The following is a 16,992-nucleotide window of genomic DNA, read 5'->3' as shown; positions in this document are numbered from 1 at the left end:
ACATAGGTCTCTCCCAGCGCCTGAATGCAAAGCAAATTTGTGTTTCTTAGAATGACAGCCAGAATTGCACATAATATTTTGTTGATATTTCTTCAAGAATATCTTCTAACCTAATTTGAAGGCAATCCTTTATTTACTAGCAAAGACCAGTTCACGATGCTGTCATAAAAATAGGAAGAAAATTTCAACTGCAGGCTTTCTGCAAGATATTGTTCAGAAATGCTCCATAAAGCAAAAAGTATGAAAGAAATATTTTTATCTGTGGGCAGAAATGGGGAGCAAAGGAAGCAGTCATCCACCTGCACGGTAAGGCCTCTGTCAGTGTTTTGGCACAGAGTTTGCAGCAAGACATAAACTCAGATGACTGATATTGGGCTGCTTCCTGCTGATGTGGATGAAACAAAGTGTTGGCCTCATCCCATGTCCAAAAATTTACAAAAGCAGTGCAGTGACAGCGTAGGCCACATAATTTTCTATGACTGCTCAAGCATCAGATTCCAATGGTCTTTAAATGAGTATAGCATAGTTGGTCTTTTATCCCAAAGATGATGCCCCCTGTGTGGTGAAGGTGACTCCCAGCATTATAATTCTATCACAAATAAACCATTAGAAGCTGTTTATTAAAAATAATTCTTTTTCCAAAACCTTTGTGCCCTCTGGAAATCCTCTGCTTTTTGTTACTTCTTCAGGATAAGGTTGCATTATTTTTTTTGTGAGTATATATTTGACTGGTGTAAGAGGACAGCCGGAAACTCTACATGTAGATGAATACAGTCATCTTGTCCTAAATGTTTTATGGGATATAGTCCTTTTTCTTCTTCACTCACCTATACCTACTTTTATTTTGCACATCGTTTTTGAGAAATATTTGGGATGTCTTGGGCTAGATTCAAAAAGAGGAGGAGAAATGCAGTTAGCAATATCCACTGTTCATGACTTTACAATTAGTTTGAGGCTCCCATTAAGTAATTATAGAGCGAAAGTCCCCTGCCTCACACATATGAAGGCCTATGCCAGGCATGTGCATACAGAGCTGCTCAGCCCCAAAGCCAAGGAGCTTCCTGGGTTCCAGAGGGGAAAACACAGGCTGTCAGAGAGCTTGAGGGTGGAGTAGATGCCTGCATGTGTCTGTGGTATCAGCCTAAGACTTGTGTCAGACTGTTTCCCCTCACCCTGAGCTGAGGTCTACCAATTCCCCTCTTAGGAAATGCAGAATGATTGTACTTCACACTATAGTTTTGCTACTTAAAAGCAGATAAATAATGAGCAGGAAAGCCATTTAGATGGAGAAGTTCCTCAGAATGCTTATTTGTGATCTTATTTGTGGAGATACTCTACTGAACCTTTCTGTGTGACTCTTCCTTCTTTACAAGCAAATTCATTTCCCACACCTTGTGAATCGATACAATGCATCGGAAATTAATTTCTGGGGAGTAAAATGCAATGTGTTGTGACAAGGGTTTTTTTGTACACAAAAATTTTAATAGCTATGTAAGATTTAGAAATTCTACAGGTCAGATGCATTCCAAATAGCATTTTCTAAGACTTAAGAACTGCTGAGATGTTCCACACTTGGTATACTTACCAAGCTACAGCAAGACAAGCAGCAAAAAGGCCTCCACCCACCACAGACTTTAAGAGCAAAACTGCGAGTCATGAGGTACATAACAGAGACAGGAAAAGCACTGTCCATGATAACCTCTGTTTTCTTCTCCTAGTCCTGATCAGCATGTTCTGTCTTGCAAATGTGCTGTTCAAATATACTAAAACTGCATTTATTAGGAATGTAGTGACAGTGACAGTGAGATTGAGAGTGATTCAAGCTCAGGTGAAGAGCAGAGAATTATTACAAGAGTTTATCGACGTCGATTGATTCTGAAGGTATTTTGTGATCTGCGTTCCCGAGGTGCCATCGGCATGGGTGTGGGTTTGGACTGCTGTGTCAGAATGTCGGGTTTGGCATACCTGACTCCCTCTGGTAGTGTGCTTTCCATTGCCAGTGTGTATTTATAACCAAGTGCTAGATGGCCTTTCTATGCTTAACCCAGAGGTTTATAGCTGTCTTCTAATGGAAAACAACTATGCTGCATGGCATGTTGTGTCTTTTATTGCCACTGTTTCGCATGGCATCTTCAAGTCTACAGCTCAATGTAGTGTGCTGGTCTCATGTAGAGCAAAATGAATTGCAGACAAGTATGGGTGACTTTTTTTCTTTTTTCCTTTCTAAAAAGTTTCTTAATAAAAAGTAATTGCAAACTGAAAAAAAACCCAGGAATATACAAGCAGGAATGTACAGGGGGGTATAGGAGAATATGATCCATGTGTTCTGGTTGAAATTTATGATTCTAAGTGCTTAAAACATTCTGGACAACCTCCTTGAAACAGCAGGTGATCTTAATTTAAAACCTACCAAATTTAATAAGTGTCTTTGCATTGCCTTCAGTAGGCTTTATTTAGTGTATTTATTTACTGACCTCTACAGATGGTCATTCTTTACAGCACAGTGTTCTTTATATAGTGATAAAAATGTCACGGTCACATAAATAGTTGCATTTGCCCTCCTATTTTTTTTCTTGTATAGCCACATGACAGTATTTGCCTGCAGCATATAGAATAAGGAAATAATTCTGCATTGTAAACATTTGTGTTAATCCCTCAGTAACTTACAGGATATATTAGATTCTTAGAAAAATATGCAGTCAAGCCATGAAGAAGGCCAGCCAGCCACCACAATGCTGTAACAGCAGTAGTTTGCCTAAGATAAAATCGTTACTTCAGGAGTGAGTGGTGACACTCTGATTGCAGGCACTGTCCCTTTTGTGTGATGCGGAAAGCAGGTAGGCTGATTTGCACAGCTACTCATCTGACTGAGATAGAGACACTTTCAGAAAAGGCAGGATGACACTTCTGACTGTCTTCACCCTGAATTTATTCAGTATTTCCAGTATTTCCATTCAGGACAAGAATGGCAAAATTTAGCTCAGCAGAAGTGACTCTTGTGTTGGATACTTTGTCTTCATGGTCAGAGTCTGCTGCCTCCCACGGAAGGACCTGGGCAGGTCTGAGTATAACCCTTCCTCAGCAATTCCCTCTGCAGATAAGACATGACTGGTCAAAAATAGGAATGTAGTTTCTGTTTTCAAATGGAGCAGCCTCCCTGTGGGTGATTACAGACCCTCAAATGCTACAAGAGCGTTTCTGGCAAGACATAAAATGCCTGTGTGCTGAAAATTATAAAGGCTGCATAGTTGGCCTGGGGCTGAGGCCCTCCACCCTATTTATGTCTGCACTGTTTAAGTGTCCACTGGTTTTTAGTCAGGAAATGTTGGAGTAGGAGAGAGTAAGGATGTGAAAGGCAGCCTTCGCTTCTTTCTAAGTAGCTCTTCTGTGTTTAGAGAAAGGCATAGAAAATTGTTTTTTAAATGTGGTGATATAACCACCAACAGAACAAGAGGACACAGTCTCAAGCTGCACCAGGGGAGGTTTAGGCTGGATGTTAGGAATAAGTTCTTCACAGAAAGAGTGATTGGCCATTGGAATGGACCACCCAGGGAGGTGGTGGAGTCACCATCACTGGAGGTGTTTAAGAGGAGACTGGATGGGGCACTTGGTGCTATGGTTTAGTTGATTAGATGGTGTTGGGTGATGGGTTAGACTTGATGATCTTGAAGGTCTTTTCCAACCTGGTTAATTCTATTCTATTCTATTCTAGTCTAGTCTAGTCTAGTCTAGTCTATTCTATTCTATAATTTGGGGTTGAACTTCCAACAGAGCAACAATAAAGCAGTGTATATAGTGCTGGAATCTGCAGCTAGTGCAGATGCAGTCAGGAGGATGTGCATGGCGAGTGGAGGCGGCTGAACCTTCTCTTTTGGGAATGTATTTGATCTGAAGTGGATTAGAGAATTTACATATGATACTTCTGTCAATTTCTGGTGATTTATATCTTCTTTTTTAACCCCCACTCCACATCTCAAGACAAACAGAAAACAATTTCAAAGCAGGAATCATCCAGGCCTTTTAGAGAAAGAGTTTGATAGTGGAAATATAGGTGTATTTTGATCATGTAAAGTTCGTGAAATGGTGGTGTGAAATGGAATCTGGACTAGTAGAGGTGTAGGAGCAGGGGCTAAATTTGGGTGAACTGAAATCACTGTGGGACCAAGCACAAGCTGTGGAACAGCTCCTCATACAGGGAAGTTTTGAGATATAGCACTCACAGGCATGGAGCCATGCTTTCAGCCTGCAGAGTGAAAATAACTCCTCTCTTTCTGACACAGGGCCAGAAGCACTGGTCAGGAGCATCCAGCTCTTTCCTACCAGTGCCTGAGTGCCTGGCAAGCAGGTGCTGTGCCCAACCCCACAGCCTGGGGCTCACACTAAGCAGGCCTGGCATCTCTGCATGGAGCAGTAGCAAGACAATCATGCTCTCCTATTCCTTTGTTTTCTGAGACTCCTGGCTAACCAAATAGTTGTTAAGTTGTTAAGCAGAAGACAGGGACATATACCCCTTGGCTATCCTGTTCCCCAGGCAGCCAAATCTGCCGCACACCCCAGTGCTTTTTTACAGCCATGCCTGAGCTATGGGAGTACTTACCCTATACTGTCTTATGTTACCTAGGAGCCAGCCCTAGAAATCTTTGTTGAGTTTGCATTTTCTGGAACAAACCTGTTTTGAACATCTGAAAAACCTGGGCACAGACTTCATAAATGGATAGCCGTGCTGTGCCAGCACCCATCCTGCCAGCTTGTGCCACCAACAGCAGCAGGGAGGGAACTAGAGTGTGCTTGGAGCCTCACTGGGCAGACCTGCACGTGGGAACTGCTGTTTTACCTCACCTGTATTCATTGCTGCATTGAAAGCAGTAGAGGTACTCACCTAGCCTGCAGGGGTAAGTTTGGTAATGTCACGCATTAAGGATAAATTTAGTCCTGTTGAAAACAGGCTTCACTATGTGCCCCTACAGCCACTATCAGGGCTGAATTGCTTCCTTACCTTTGTTCTTTCCCAACTTGTTTTCCCTTTCAGTGCCATTCTGCACTGAATGGTATTATTTCCTTTTAACTGCTTAGTTCTCTGTCCTGTTCCAAATATGGAGAGAGGTTTTTTTCTCCCCCAGGGGTATTTTCCCAGCGCTCAGAGAGCTGAGGCCTGTCAAGTGTTCAGCACTCCCCAGCACATTCCCATGGGATTTAGCACTTCAGAGGGCTGAGCCCATAAAACCAGACAAGCAAGGACTGACACCCATTTCCACATGTAATAGGATCGTATTCTAACCTCAAGGTAGTGCAGATGTTTTTGGTTTTGCTTCCTTTCCCCTCTTCTCTTCACATGGTGGATTGATGGGATGGGGCACTGCAGAAGAAATAGGGGTTTATGGTAGTGCAGGAATGCGAACAATTAGCACACAAGGGAAAAATAAGAATTCTGCCACAATGTGCGCATTCAGAGCCTGATCCAAAGCTCCTTTTACTCAGTCATGACAGAAACCAGGGTCTAATTTTTCATGCTTTTTTAGCAGTTGTTAAATCTTTCATGGGTACAAATTTTTGGCAAAACCTGTTTAGTAAAATTCTCGCCAAAAGGACTGTGGTAAAAATTTGTGATGGAAAATAAAATAGATACCTAAGCAGGAGTTATTAGAATTTGGTGTCATCTTGCCTCTTGTATTTTTTGATTTTCTTGCCAATTTTTATTAAATATTTGTCTCTTGTCATGCATTTTGTCCATGAAACCTCCTATTACCGATTGCAGAGGGTTTGGTTTGGCCTGGGATTTAGAATTTAGAATAGACCTTTATTTAGAATAAACCAAACCAGGTTGGAAGAGACCTTCAAGATCATTGCGTCCAACTCATCAACCAATCCAACCCACCCAAACAGCTAACCCATGGCACCAAGTACCCCATCAAGTCTCCTCCTGAACACCTCCAATGACGGCACTGGAGAAGGGATGTTGGAGCCTGAGCAGCAGTCAGTCCAAACTAGATCCAAAAGTTTTCTTGATCTTACTATTCAAAGGAAACATATTTATGGAAAGTGAAAATGTGGCCATCCTCTAGGTGAGAAGAATTAAAGGCCATAGGAATTCATGCACATAGGTAATGCTTCCATTTGTGTATTCAGCTGGGCACAGCCTCTCTCCTGCAGTCCCTGCCAACCTGGGAGAGCTGCAGGATGGTTTGGCTCCCTTCATAAGTGCCCTCATGCTGTCTTGCCGCAGCAGGGACTGACGGGTCAGAGTAGCTGGCCTCAGGAAGGTAACACAGAGGTAAATGAAAACACAGATTAGAAGTGCTGTTATGAGGTCTGCTAATCATGTTACCATGTAATGGGTTGAGGCAGACCCCCTCCCCACCACGGGCAAAAATAATGACTCAGATAAACAGATTGGAAAAAATGGTGGAAAGTTTAAACAATGAAAGAACAATGAAAGTTTTACAGAAAACCACAAGCACCGTGACAGAGAGAGATCCCAAAACATATATCCAAGAATGTCCCATCCCCACCTGGGGGTACACCCAACACACCCTCCCCCCCCCCCAGGCTCTTTCTTCCCCCCCAACCCAGGCTTGGGCTGGGCAGGCCCAAGGGAGGCAGCTCACACCATTTTACCTAGGCAGCAGCAGGGGACGAAAGAGCAAGTAGGGAGCCCGCATGGATGTTTTATAGAGGAGCAGAGAATTGTGGGTGAAATACCTGGTTTGTTGCGACCACCCAGTGGGCTGGACCCTTTTGGGACCTCCCAGGTGTGGTCTGTGCAGTGGCATCCGGGCCAGCACCCAGCCTAAACCACCACATACCCTCATGCAACGAGCAGCAGACCTATGACCCAGCACTCAGTACTGACCTATACTCTATCCTATTTGCAGCACCATAGCCTTTCAGGTCCCCTTGGCTTGCCTGGTGACTTGTTGGGTGCCTCCCCCACAGTGACTTCAGCAATACATCTGCAAACAAGCAAGTACAGACTCAGCACAGGCAGAGAGTCATGGCATCTTATTAACCAGGTCGTCCTTAGTGGGCAGAACTCACTAATGAAAATTACCTTAATGAAAGATGTTTGTTTTCACTGCCACAGAGGCTTGAGACCCCAAGGAGACTAGAGCACAGCTGCTGTTTGTGCATTACAAGAATGTGATCCTGACACTGAAAGGATTATGTCTTGATGGTGGCTTAGGCCAGCAGGGAAAGCTCTGATCACTCTGTACTCTGCTTCTCTTCCCATTGTAGCATTACCTCTGGTCTTGCACAAAAATAAGTATTTAGGGTCTTTCCATCTTACTTATTTCCTCCTGCTTTTGAATTCCTCTTTCATCTGCCTGGGTAAGACACATCCAGCCACACCTCTTTTCCCTGCAGTTACAACAACACTAGATGTATGGGAGGAATAAAATGGACTATTATCCTTCTAGTAACAAAACAAACATGAAAGGAAACCAGAGCTCTGACAAATCTGCAGTGAACTTTGGCACAGTACTGCACCACTGGCTGTATAAGTCCATTTATCTGGAGATCCCTGGGAACACCCATAATCTGCAAATAAGTGTTAAGAAAACCAGTGGAGCTGGCAGAAGACTTTGAGGAAGCTGTTCTTTGCTTCTCCTGCCCTGAGAGCAGCAGACAGAGCATACCAGCTGGTTTTGGCAGGACTACACTCCAGTGAGCAGGGTGACATTAAAGCACTCTGCTTTGCAAAGCTTCCTGGCATGGTCTGGGGCTGAGGCTTGCAGACTGCAGCCTTTGTATGGTTTAGTCCCAGGGATATAACCGAGCTTTCAGTAATCACAGTATTAAGTTTTCTCCCAAAAGCTTTTCTCTAAAGCTCTTGGTATTGTGACAATAGTTTCAACTGGTCAAGGGTAAAATGAAGCCCACATAAGTATGATGCAGCAGAAAGAATTTTGTTCTTTAGCTGTGACGCAAATGCACCAGCTTTGTGTTTAAAAACAGCTTTTGTTGACAAGGTCATCTAATGTGCCATTCTTACCCAAAGCTGGTTTGAGATCTGACAAGTAAAAGTGCCAGTGGGTAAGGGTTGTTTTTTCTAGCAAATATCCATCTTTATAAGTGCATAGGATTAGAAACATCAGTAAATCAGATCTACCTCCTGCCAACTGTGAGCCCTCCTGCAATTTGTTAACTAGCCACCAGCAAGAGACTTGTGAAAGCTGGATTTCATGCATGCTGACTGCTGAGCATTTACAGCGTTTACCCTTAAACTGTTCTTAAAGGAGCATGTGGCTAATTAAAATCCAAGATCCACTATACTTTTAAAAATGGGGTGTTTTTTTCCAAGAGACATCTTCCAGTGCATCAATAGAATTTTAATTTTAAAGCTGAAGACAGTAACTCTCACTGATCTGTTTTAAGGAATAACCTTGCTCATAGCAACAGTAAGGAGTCAAAGGACCAGAACACATGATATAGGCCAGGTAGTCTGGTGACCTTGCTACTTGCCATGTTTTACTTCTATTTTTCATGGCTTTTTTTAATTATTTTTTTTTCATTGTAGTGGCTTTGGAGACCCTATTCACAAGAGGAAATCTCTCCATATCTCTGCGCAGCATGTGGTGGGAGGGATGTCTGGGCCAGGGTTACCCCCAGTCCCTTAGTGGGTGAGAGACCAGGAAAGAAACTATGTAGCTAGTTTCCCATCTGCTATGCTTCTGACTAAAGTATTAAGTCTCCAGAATCAGTATTTTCCCCTTGTTTCATTGTGGCCAGGAAACCCCACAGGTTTCAGTTCCCAAAACCTTTACCCAGCCATTGTCCCCCTGTCACAGCAGCAGTCTCCATGCAGTTCTCATTTCTGCAGTCTGGCTCATGACAGAGGAAGCAGTGGGCTGCTGCTTCTGGGGCCCCGCTCACCAGGGAGACCAGCTGCCTGCTTCCCCCATCCTGCATGTAGCCTGATGTCAGGTAGGCAGGTGTATAATTTTTCCTTCCTGTGACCCCTCAGCAGAGTCCTGGGGAATGAGTTTTTAGGGCACAGCCCATGCTCTGTCTGAAGGCTTTGGCAGCCATTTGTTCTGCTGTGTTTCTTGTAGGTATGCCACCATTCCCAGGCCTGGGCACCTCAGCCGGGTTCCTTCATCCCCAGACCTCAGGACCTTACAGAATGGTTTGGGGTGGAAGGGATCTTAAAGGTCATCCAGTTCTGATCCCCCTGCTATGGGCAGGGACACCTTCTGCTAGACCAGGTTGCTCAAGGCTTCATCCAACCTGGCCTTGAACTCATCTCCAGGGCAGAAGCGTCCATGACCTCCTTGGGCAACCTGTTCCAGTGTCTCAGAACCCTCTGTAAAGAAGTTCTTCCTAATATCCAGTCTAAATCTACCCTTATAAATCATCCTTATGTCCCTACACAGGATGTCTGCCTGCCTGTGTCCCAGTGATGCCTCCTGAAGCATCAAAGTTCAGCAGGTTTCACAGTTTAGATACAGCCTGTGGAAGTGTGCATGGGCAAACACCTAAAATGTGTGAAATGGTTTATTTGCTTAATTATCAGTGATTTTGATACAGCTTCCAATAGGAAATAAGCAAAAATTCTGCACTTCTGCATATTGACAAATGCTGACCAGGGGCTGGGTCAGCAGCAGAGCTGCACTCTGCTCCTCAGCACTCCGCTCTGTGTTCTGCCTGACCCAGTCCCTCTGTAGTGATGGAAATGCACAAGCCTGGCTAGAGGAGAGACCACAAATGGCTTGTAAACAAAAGGAAAAGTTTCTTTGGTTTAGAGCTTAGAAATAACACACAAACTTAATGTTATAATGTACATTTTGAAAAGCAGTGTGTAGGCAAAACAGTTAAAAAAGTAAATGTGACATCATTATATTTGTTCATCACAGAGCAGTGCAAGCAGCTTTTGTAGACAGCAGTGTATAGACCACAGTACACAGGAACTATGTTTTTGCCCTGTGCTGCTTAGTACATAAGAAACGTTATGAAAGCTTAATGTTGAGCTCTCATAATCTCACTTCAAATGTTATTTTGCTGTTAATGCTGATATAACATGATTTATGTAATGTTTCTTTCCGCTTCCTTCCTCTCGTTAGCATTTTTTCCACGGTGGGTTGAGGGTGAGGGGAAGAGAAAAGTTTTAAGAATTTGTTGGATTTTTAAAAGGATTTCTTGGAGTTTCTAAAGGGCTTGATTGTTTATGTGGGGATTTTTTTTTTTTCAAATGTAGGCCAGCTACATTATGATTATATCTGTTTGATTTCTATGAAATAAAGAAGCAGAAATTATGGATATTTTGAAAGCATCAAAAGCAGTGCTTGCTTCAGCACCTAGGTTTACAAACATGACTTCATAGGTAAAATTGGCAGAGCTCTTCTGGAACAGAAGTTCATGACTGCCAGCTAGCCTTAGACCCTGAAGTAACGTCATTTCTCTACAACTTGAGCAATAATTCTTGCAGTGGTATGAAATCATTAGCACAGCAGTAGGGAAACTGCTTTTACATTTATTTACACTGGTCCTATAAATTGCTGGTACTCAAAAGGTGATGGTTGGAGTGCTGCTGACCTCAGTAAGTTGTGCACCAGGCTGCCAAGACTCCTGGTCAAGCTGACAGGTGTTAACATGCCAGGAGAAGTGCCACCTAATATACCTTTCTTTGTTTTATAAATGCTGATAAGTCTCGGGTTTCACATGCTTCTTTAATATCTTGTGTTTAGCAAGCTATCAGCAGAGCTGTCTTTTTACATCATGTATTTCCCCCACCTTATTTTGGTGTTACACTCTGTGTGTGTGTGCAGGGTACTGAGAAGCTGTGAAAAGCTAATGGAGGTCTGGTTAGAGATTATATCATCATGAATTTGTGCCCACATTTTATAGAATTCTGACTGACTGTGAGGTGATTTGTTGCCTAGAGAGCTTCATATCATAAATTAGTTTATAGGAGCAATGTGCTGGTAGCTTACTGTAGAATTTAAGGACACATTCTGGGGGTGGACTCAATGATCTCTGGAGGTCCCTTCCAACCCCTAACATTCTGTGATTCTGTAGAACAAATGCACAGGTATTGGCATGCAAAACGAGCAAGGCCTTCATACTATTTGTGTGACATAAAGCAAACTATTACGTAAAGTTGAAGCTAGCATGTGCTTGTTGCTTGGATTGGTGTGGCAATATGTGTGGGTTTGGCAGAATATAGGCTATATTGCTAATCTTATAACACATTCTTTAGGGTGAGGAAGCAAAAAACATTCCTGGTGAATCTGTAACAGAGGAACAGTTTACCGATGAAGAAGGCAACGTCATCACAAGAAAAGTAATCATGAGTTACATCACTGCTCTGAGTCTTTGCATTCAAGTAACTCCTTTTAACATACTTTCCCCCTTTAGAATCTAGGATAAAAAAAAATTGTTCCTTTCCGTGTATTGCTTCCCACAGATCACCCGGAAGGTAGTAAGACGCGTTGTTATCCCCCATGAGAGGAAAGTTGGTGAAATGGTAATGGACTGGGGCCTACCAGGAATTAACAGTAGACACAGAGGGTTGTGTTGACTGCTAGAAAGTGCTGCTAAAGGGCTGGAGGTTTGCATTTAACAAGAAGCCTTGGCAAAGTGCAGTGCTTTCGGTCATTGACAAGTCGTATGTTTGGGTGATGGGCAGGGGTCTCTCCATGTGCTGTGTGTGGGCAGGGCCTGTGCCTGGCTGAATTCTGTTGGCAGAGAGGCATTAAGCTCTGCTTCCATGTAACAAGCAGCAGGCTTGAACCATAAGCCTGAGGCCTGTTTTGTGCCACCAGTATGAGCTGTGGCTGTGGCAATGGTTAAGCCCTTGCAGAATTCGTGCCTTACACACACTGTGTTTCTTTTTCACCAGCCCAAAGGAGTAAGCTGCAGTCTGGTCCCCACTGGCCTCTCACTCACCTGCAGAATACCCTGCGCTAGTGACTGAGGATCTGTAGGATTCAGAAGAAAATGAAAATACCCAATTAATAGCATCTTTTACAAGCAAGCACCAAGACAGGGGTTTTTCCTTGGTGAATAAAATTGAAAGCCCTCTTGCAGAGCCAGACTGTGCCCAGCTTCAGCACTCCTAAAGGGAAAGGAGGGCAGAGGGAAGGGCAGGCCTATTGTGCCCCAGCATGCCCCAGCCCCTCTTGTAATAGGTGCTGAAGACATGGGCAGGTGTGGGCAGGCTGTGCCTTAAGCTGTCCTCTGTCCCAGGGACGCCTCAGGGAAACTGGCAAAACCTCAGGAGATAAACGGTTTCATGTCTTGTTCCCCAGCACATGGCACTAGGAAATCTTTGCCCCAATAAAGTTGTCACTGGGGTTAATGGAATGTTTGTCGGAATGCAAACAGGCTCAGAAACAAAGACAACAAACACTTTTTATCTGCTGGTAATTATATTGTTTATAAAAAAGGTGGAAGGTGGTGAGGGAATGTAACACAAATAGGAGAGTTGAAACAAATATTTTCATCCCCTCTTTCCTAGTCCCTTATGAGGGAAAAAATGAAGCCTGCCCAGCAAAGGGAAAACCTTTTAAATTTGCTGCACCAGATTAGATTAGTCAGAAACTACAAATAGTCACAAATACATCAATGCAGATCACCCAAGGGGTAAATTCTGCCCATAGCCACACATAAACAGATGTCTTTCTCTGATGTGAATGGGGCTTGTAATTACAGGAGTATTTATTTTTAGATTATTATTGAGCTGCTTTTAATGAGCAAAGATGAACTCTATTTGTGGGGTTTGTTGTTTTAAGGACACTGAATCCTGCACTGTTTGTCGCTGCTGTTGGTTTCACTTCTGCGCTGCTTCAGTGGTGCTTTTTGCCGGCGTTCTTTCTCCTCCCTTAATGCCATTACTAACCTGCACACTTAAAGCACAGGCATTGTGAAATGTCACAACAGCAGCCATGGCTTATGCTGTTGTGGAAATGTCCACTAATCCCAGCTGACCTGAGAGGCCAGTTGGGAAAGGTGATTTTCCTTGACAGTGGTGCTGGATCCCACTGCAATTGGCAGCAGAGTCCCTTCTGAGGGCTGTCAATTGGGCACTTCCAGCCCAGGGGTTGTGTTGAAATTGTAGAACCATGTTTTCCATTTGAAGATGATATTTCAGGCCTGTGCTTTTGCTGCTCAGCAGAGTGGATAAATAGATTGTGTGTATCTTTGAAATGAAGTGTTAATGTGGTTTAACTGCTTTTTACTTATCCTGTTACAGCAAAATGTGGAGCCTGTTTTGGAAGCAGGTTTAGAATTACACTTTCTGCAGGCTGTGCTGATCTTTATACTTTTCCTTTAAAACAGGGAGAAGCTTATAAGGTTAAGACAAAGAAAGAAGTCAGACACGTGGAGAAGAAAAGTTACTCATGAAAGCTGAAAACCAACCACTGAACGGTCAGTGTGATCAATTTTACTCCATTCCTGAAGCCTTTTGCCAGCACAGTGCTGTGCTGCACAAAGGCTAGCACCTGGGCTGCACAATAGCTTGTCCCTGCTGCCTTGACATTGCTTTTGAGCTGCAAAGCTGAATAGATGGCCTTTATCTTGTAAGCAATCAAAGACCTTGAGTTCATGTACAGAAACTGAATTTCTTGGAACATAAAGTAAAACAATGCTGAGGCATGTGTAAGATTTTTTAGGAGTTATATAAACTCTGGTGTTTGTAATCCACAGCACTTTCTACTGAAAAAGTCAATTCAAATACAAATAGGGAAGGGGCTGCACATAAGTAAACCTGCTGGGAGTGAAAGGCTTCTTGTTGGGCATGTGATCTGAGGACAGTTATGCAAGTCAAAGTCCTTGTAAGAGCCAGTGAAGCGTCTCAATATTTGCCAACAAAAAGCTTTACCCACAGTTTCTTATGCATTTATTGATCCAGCCTTAATGATTATAGCAGCACAGAAGCTGACAGTGTAAGGGCTTCCCAAACTAAAACAAAGCACAGGTTAAGACAGCCTTATAGGGGCTCTGAAGCAGCATTCTGGAGCACAGTCAAGCCGAAGGCTGCTTTGTCTCAATCACATAACCACAGTCACACAGCAAATGTGCCTAGAAATATGGGAGGAGCCATTCTGTGTCTATCAGTGCTGGTCAGTCATGGCTTCAAATGTGTATGCATACCACAGCTGTGTATTTTTTCTGCTCAGAATTTTCCTTTGCTTTGGTGAGTTTTAGGAATTGAGCAAAGGAAGAGTTTATGATTTGGAAGTCTATATGTTATCTTTTTCCTGCACATCTGGAATAGGATTCACTGCAAGACTTCGGAACACGATAAATATACCCTGGAAAGCACACTGTATAGTGATATGGAAGTAAAGAACAGAAGCAGAGTCTCTCCTGAGTCAGTAGTCCCTTCTGACTGAGGCAATGTAAGGTAGCCCCTTAAGACACCTGGCCCCATGGGCTTTCTCTGCCTCTTGAGTAGTGCCATAAGAGTGTGAGATTTAGCTGAGGGCTTTATGGGATCAAGCCCCAAGGAGTGAGCTCTGCAAGGTGACTGGTGTGCTTTTGGTGTCTGGCTAGCACCTACTGTGTCCAGTAGCAATGCTGAATTCCTAGGATACCTCTTCATGTGGCTTGCTGCACAACATACAGATAAAATATTTAATGTTCTGAAAAGGGAGGTGATTCTTTTGACACATCTTTCTCCTTCATGGAGCTCAAGGATATGCAAGCAAGTATTTGTAAGAAATGGTGTCCCAGGTTAATTCCCATTCTTTTCCACCATCAGTCTACAGGGTGAAAATAGTGAAAACTTGTGAATTCAAAGCCACTGAAGGCAAGATAGGACATTGAAGCCCATAAGCAGTGCAGATAAAGAGCCTGCCAGCATACAAGTGTGATGCACCACACATTGGGGATAAGGAAGAAGCACTTCATTTTAAAATAAAATAGCATTGATAAGGCAGTCCTTGCCTAATGTATGAAAAATACTCTGACCTTCAGAGAGCCAAAGTCTGAGTTCCTTAGAACCAGGTTTGGTCCCATGACAGGTGATGTATTTCTCTTGTGATTTCCAGTAAGCAGCTCTTCCATGGTAGTGCCCCTGAGGAACTCAAGTCCTTCTTAGATAATAAACATTTGCTCAGGCGGAAACTTTGTGCTGTAAGATGAATCTCTGTGGTCCAAACTTTGATATGACCACATGTGCATTAAGTAATTGTGAGATGAGTCAAGAATCTGTTGAAAACATTTTGTATGAATGTGGAATTGGATGTATATGCACAGGCAGGGGATTCTGATAAAAAAAAGTTTTGTTTCTTGAGCACAAAAACCTAAAACAATTTCTGCTTGGGAGGCAGAGGTGCTGCTTTTTCTTTGAAGGCTTGAAAAAAATCACAATGCTAGCTATAAATCACAGTATTGCTGTAAAAGTGTATTTGTCACCACTGCAAATAAACCTGTTATGAAATGTATGCTGAAAGGAAAAGCCAAGAACTTTTGCATGCAGGTCTGTGGGACAGGACTGTGTGAGCTGGTGTGGCTGCTGCAATGTGAATCGGTGGCTTTTAGCAGCAGGACAGATTTATGACAGCCTTAGATATGGACAAGGACAGATGGTTTTAGCATAGGAGGAGAGTACAAGCATTCCTGGGGAATGCATGTGGACCTGTGACCTGATTAGTAAACAGGCATGTCCATGCCAGCCTCAATCCCTTGGGCGCTGGCTGTGCAAGCCACACTGCCAAACAAGCTCCCCTGTGCCCAGGTGCTGGGGAGCCTGGTTGTGTTCTAGCTCCTGTTCACTGGTGTGTTTGTGTCTCTGCCTCCTGCCTGCAAGACACTGCTGTAGTACAGTAGCTGTAACAGACTTACTGTCCTTATGTGCATGGCTGCATGACTGGTTTTGGATGGGTGAGAGCAGGAGCTGGACCCCCTGTCTCCCTACAGCACCACTCACGAGAGCCAGGCAGGAGATAGACGGGGGTGCTCCTCTTCTTTGCTTTGTCCTTCACCAAGCCTCCTAAAAGCTAGACTCTGCAGTCCTGGCTCTTCCAGTCACATTCCCCAAGTGACTGGCAAATGTGGATGCACTAGGAGTGCAGGTTTTCCACCACTTTGGGTGATGCTAGCACATACTAAACAGAACTGTACTGTGAAAGCAGCAGAGCTCTTGCTCTGGAGATGACGCGATTTTTTCCACTGCGGAGAGCACCTAGCCCTTGTCATTATCGGATCCGACAAGCTGGTGCTTTACTTTGTCTACTGTGATGAAATGCAGATGTTGCAAACGTATTTGCAAATCAGTTCATGAGCAGCTGCATTTTCCCTTCATGCTGGGAGCTCAGCTAACATCATTACCTACCTAGAAAGGGTGTGATTTATCCTGTTGCAGAATCCCGTACTGCCAGCTAGAACTCTTCTTTTTAGTCAGGGTAAGGCAGGAGACTGTTTCTAACAAGATATCCTGAAATGATTTGTGCTGTCTTTTCTTTCCATAGGACTGTGTGCTTTTACTGCCAGTATTCTAGAGGGGCACTCACGGAAGAGAAATCAACAGGAATTAAATATTCACCTATAAAAGTGTGCGTGTGTTTGCTGCTTCCACACATTAACCGCATGGTTTTTATGCAAAAACAAAACCAAACCAACCAAACAAAAAAATTAATTTAGCATGAGCCAATTTACAGAGCATGGAAATTCACGTTCATTCACAGGACTGGAGGGTGCTCAGTTACCAGTGTAGTGTATATAGAAGATGCCATGCTGTTAACAGCTTCTTTCAAGCAGTTTGATGCCATCTCAAAAGAAATAAATTCCTGTGGCCAGAGGGAATGTACGAAGACAAAATGGTTAAACCTTGGAAAGACACTAAAAATTACTAAAATCCACAACAGCTCGCCTTATTTTTCTTGGACCCAAACTGTCAGGGTATAAAACACTATTTGTTTCTTTTTTAAACATCAATAGTTTTGCTGTAAATAAATAACACTGTGTAAATTCTAACAAAATAGAATAAATGTTGATAAGGCACTGCCTTTTCGATCACGGAATACTGCAGATGCATTGAGCAGGCTAAGG

At 43.3% G+C, this 16,992-nt stretch overlaps 1 protein-coding gene across 20 annotated transcripts in view; it reads left to right on the top strand.

Annotated features, from left to right (window-relative positions):
* The window catches only part of ANK3 (ankyrin 3), a 385,651-nt gene extending 369,098 nt beyond the window's left edge, over positions 1-16,553 (top strand). For 15 of the 20 annotated variants that reach the window (XM_068140068.1, XM_068140070.1, XM_068140087.1 and 12 more), the window contains 5 exons: positions 1,783-1,881; positions 11,195-11,278; positions 11,402-11,461; positions 13,276-13,365; positions 16,413-16,553. In XM_068140068.1, coding sequence (XP_067996169.1) covers positions 1,783-1,881; positions 11,195-11,278; positions 11,402-11,461; positions 13,276-13,341 — 309 coding nt within the window. In that variant the 3' untranslated portion in view covers positions 13,342-13,365; positions 16,413-16,553. Of the gene's footprint in view, positions 1-1,782; positions 1,882-11,194; positions 11,321-11,401; positions 11,462-13,275; positions 13,366-16,412 lie in introns of all 20 variants that reach the window. The other 5 variants (XM_068140076.1, XM_068140078.1, XM_068140074.1 and 2 more) reach the window with 5 other exon arrangements.
* The last annotated feature ends 439 nt before the right edge of the window (positions 16,554-16,992 follow it).

Source organism: Melanerpes formicivorus, unplaced genomic scaffold, assembly GCF_026170545.1.
Source record: "Melanerpes formicivorus ecotype bairdi unplaced genomic scaffold, bMelFor1.0.p_v2 SCAF_6, whole genome shotgun sequence".
Taxonomy (NCBI): domain Eukaryota; kingdom Metazoa; phylum Chordata; class Aves; order Piciformes; family Picidae; genus Melanerpes; species Melanerpes formicivorus.
This window is presented reverse-complemented; position numbering and strand designations above follow the sequence as displayed.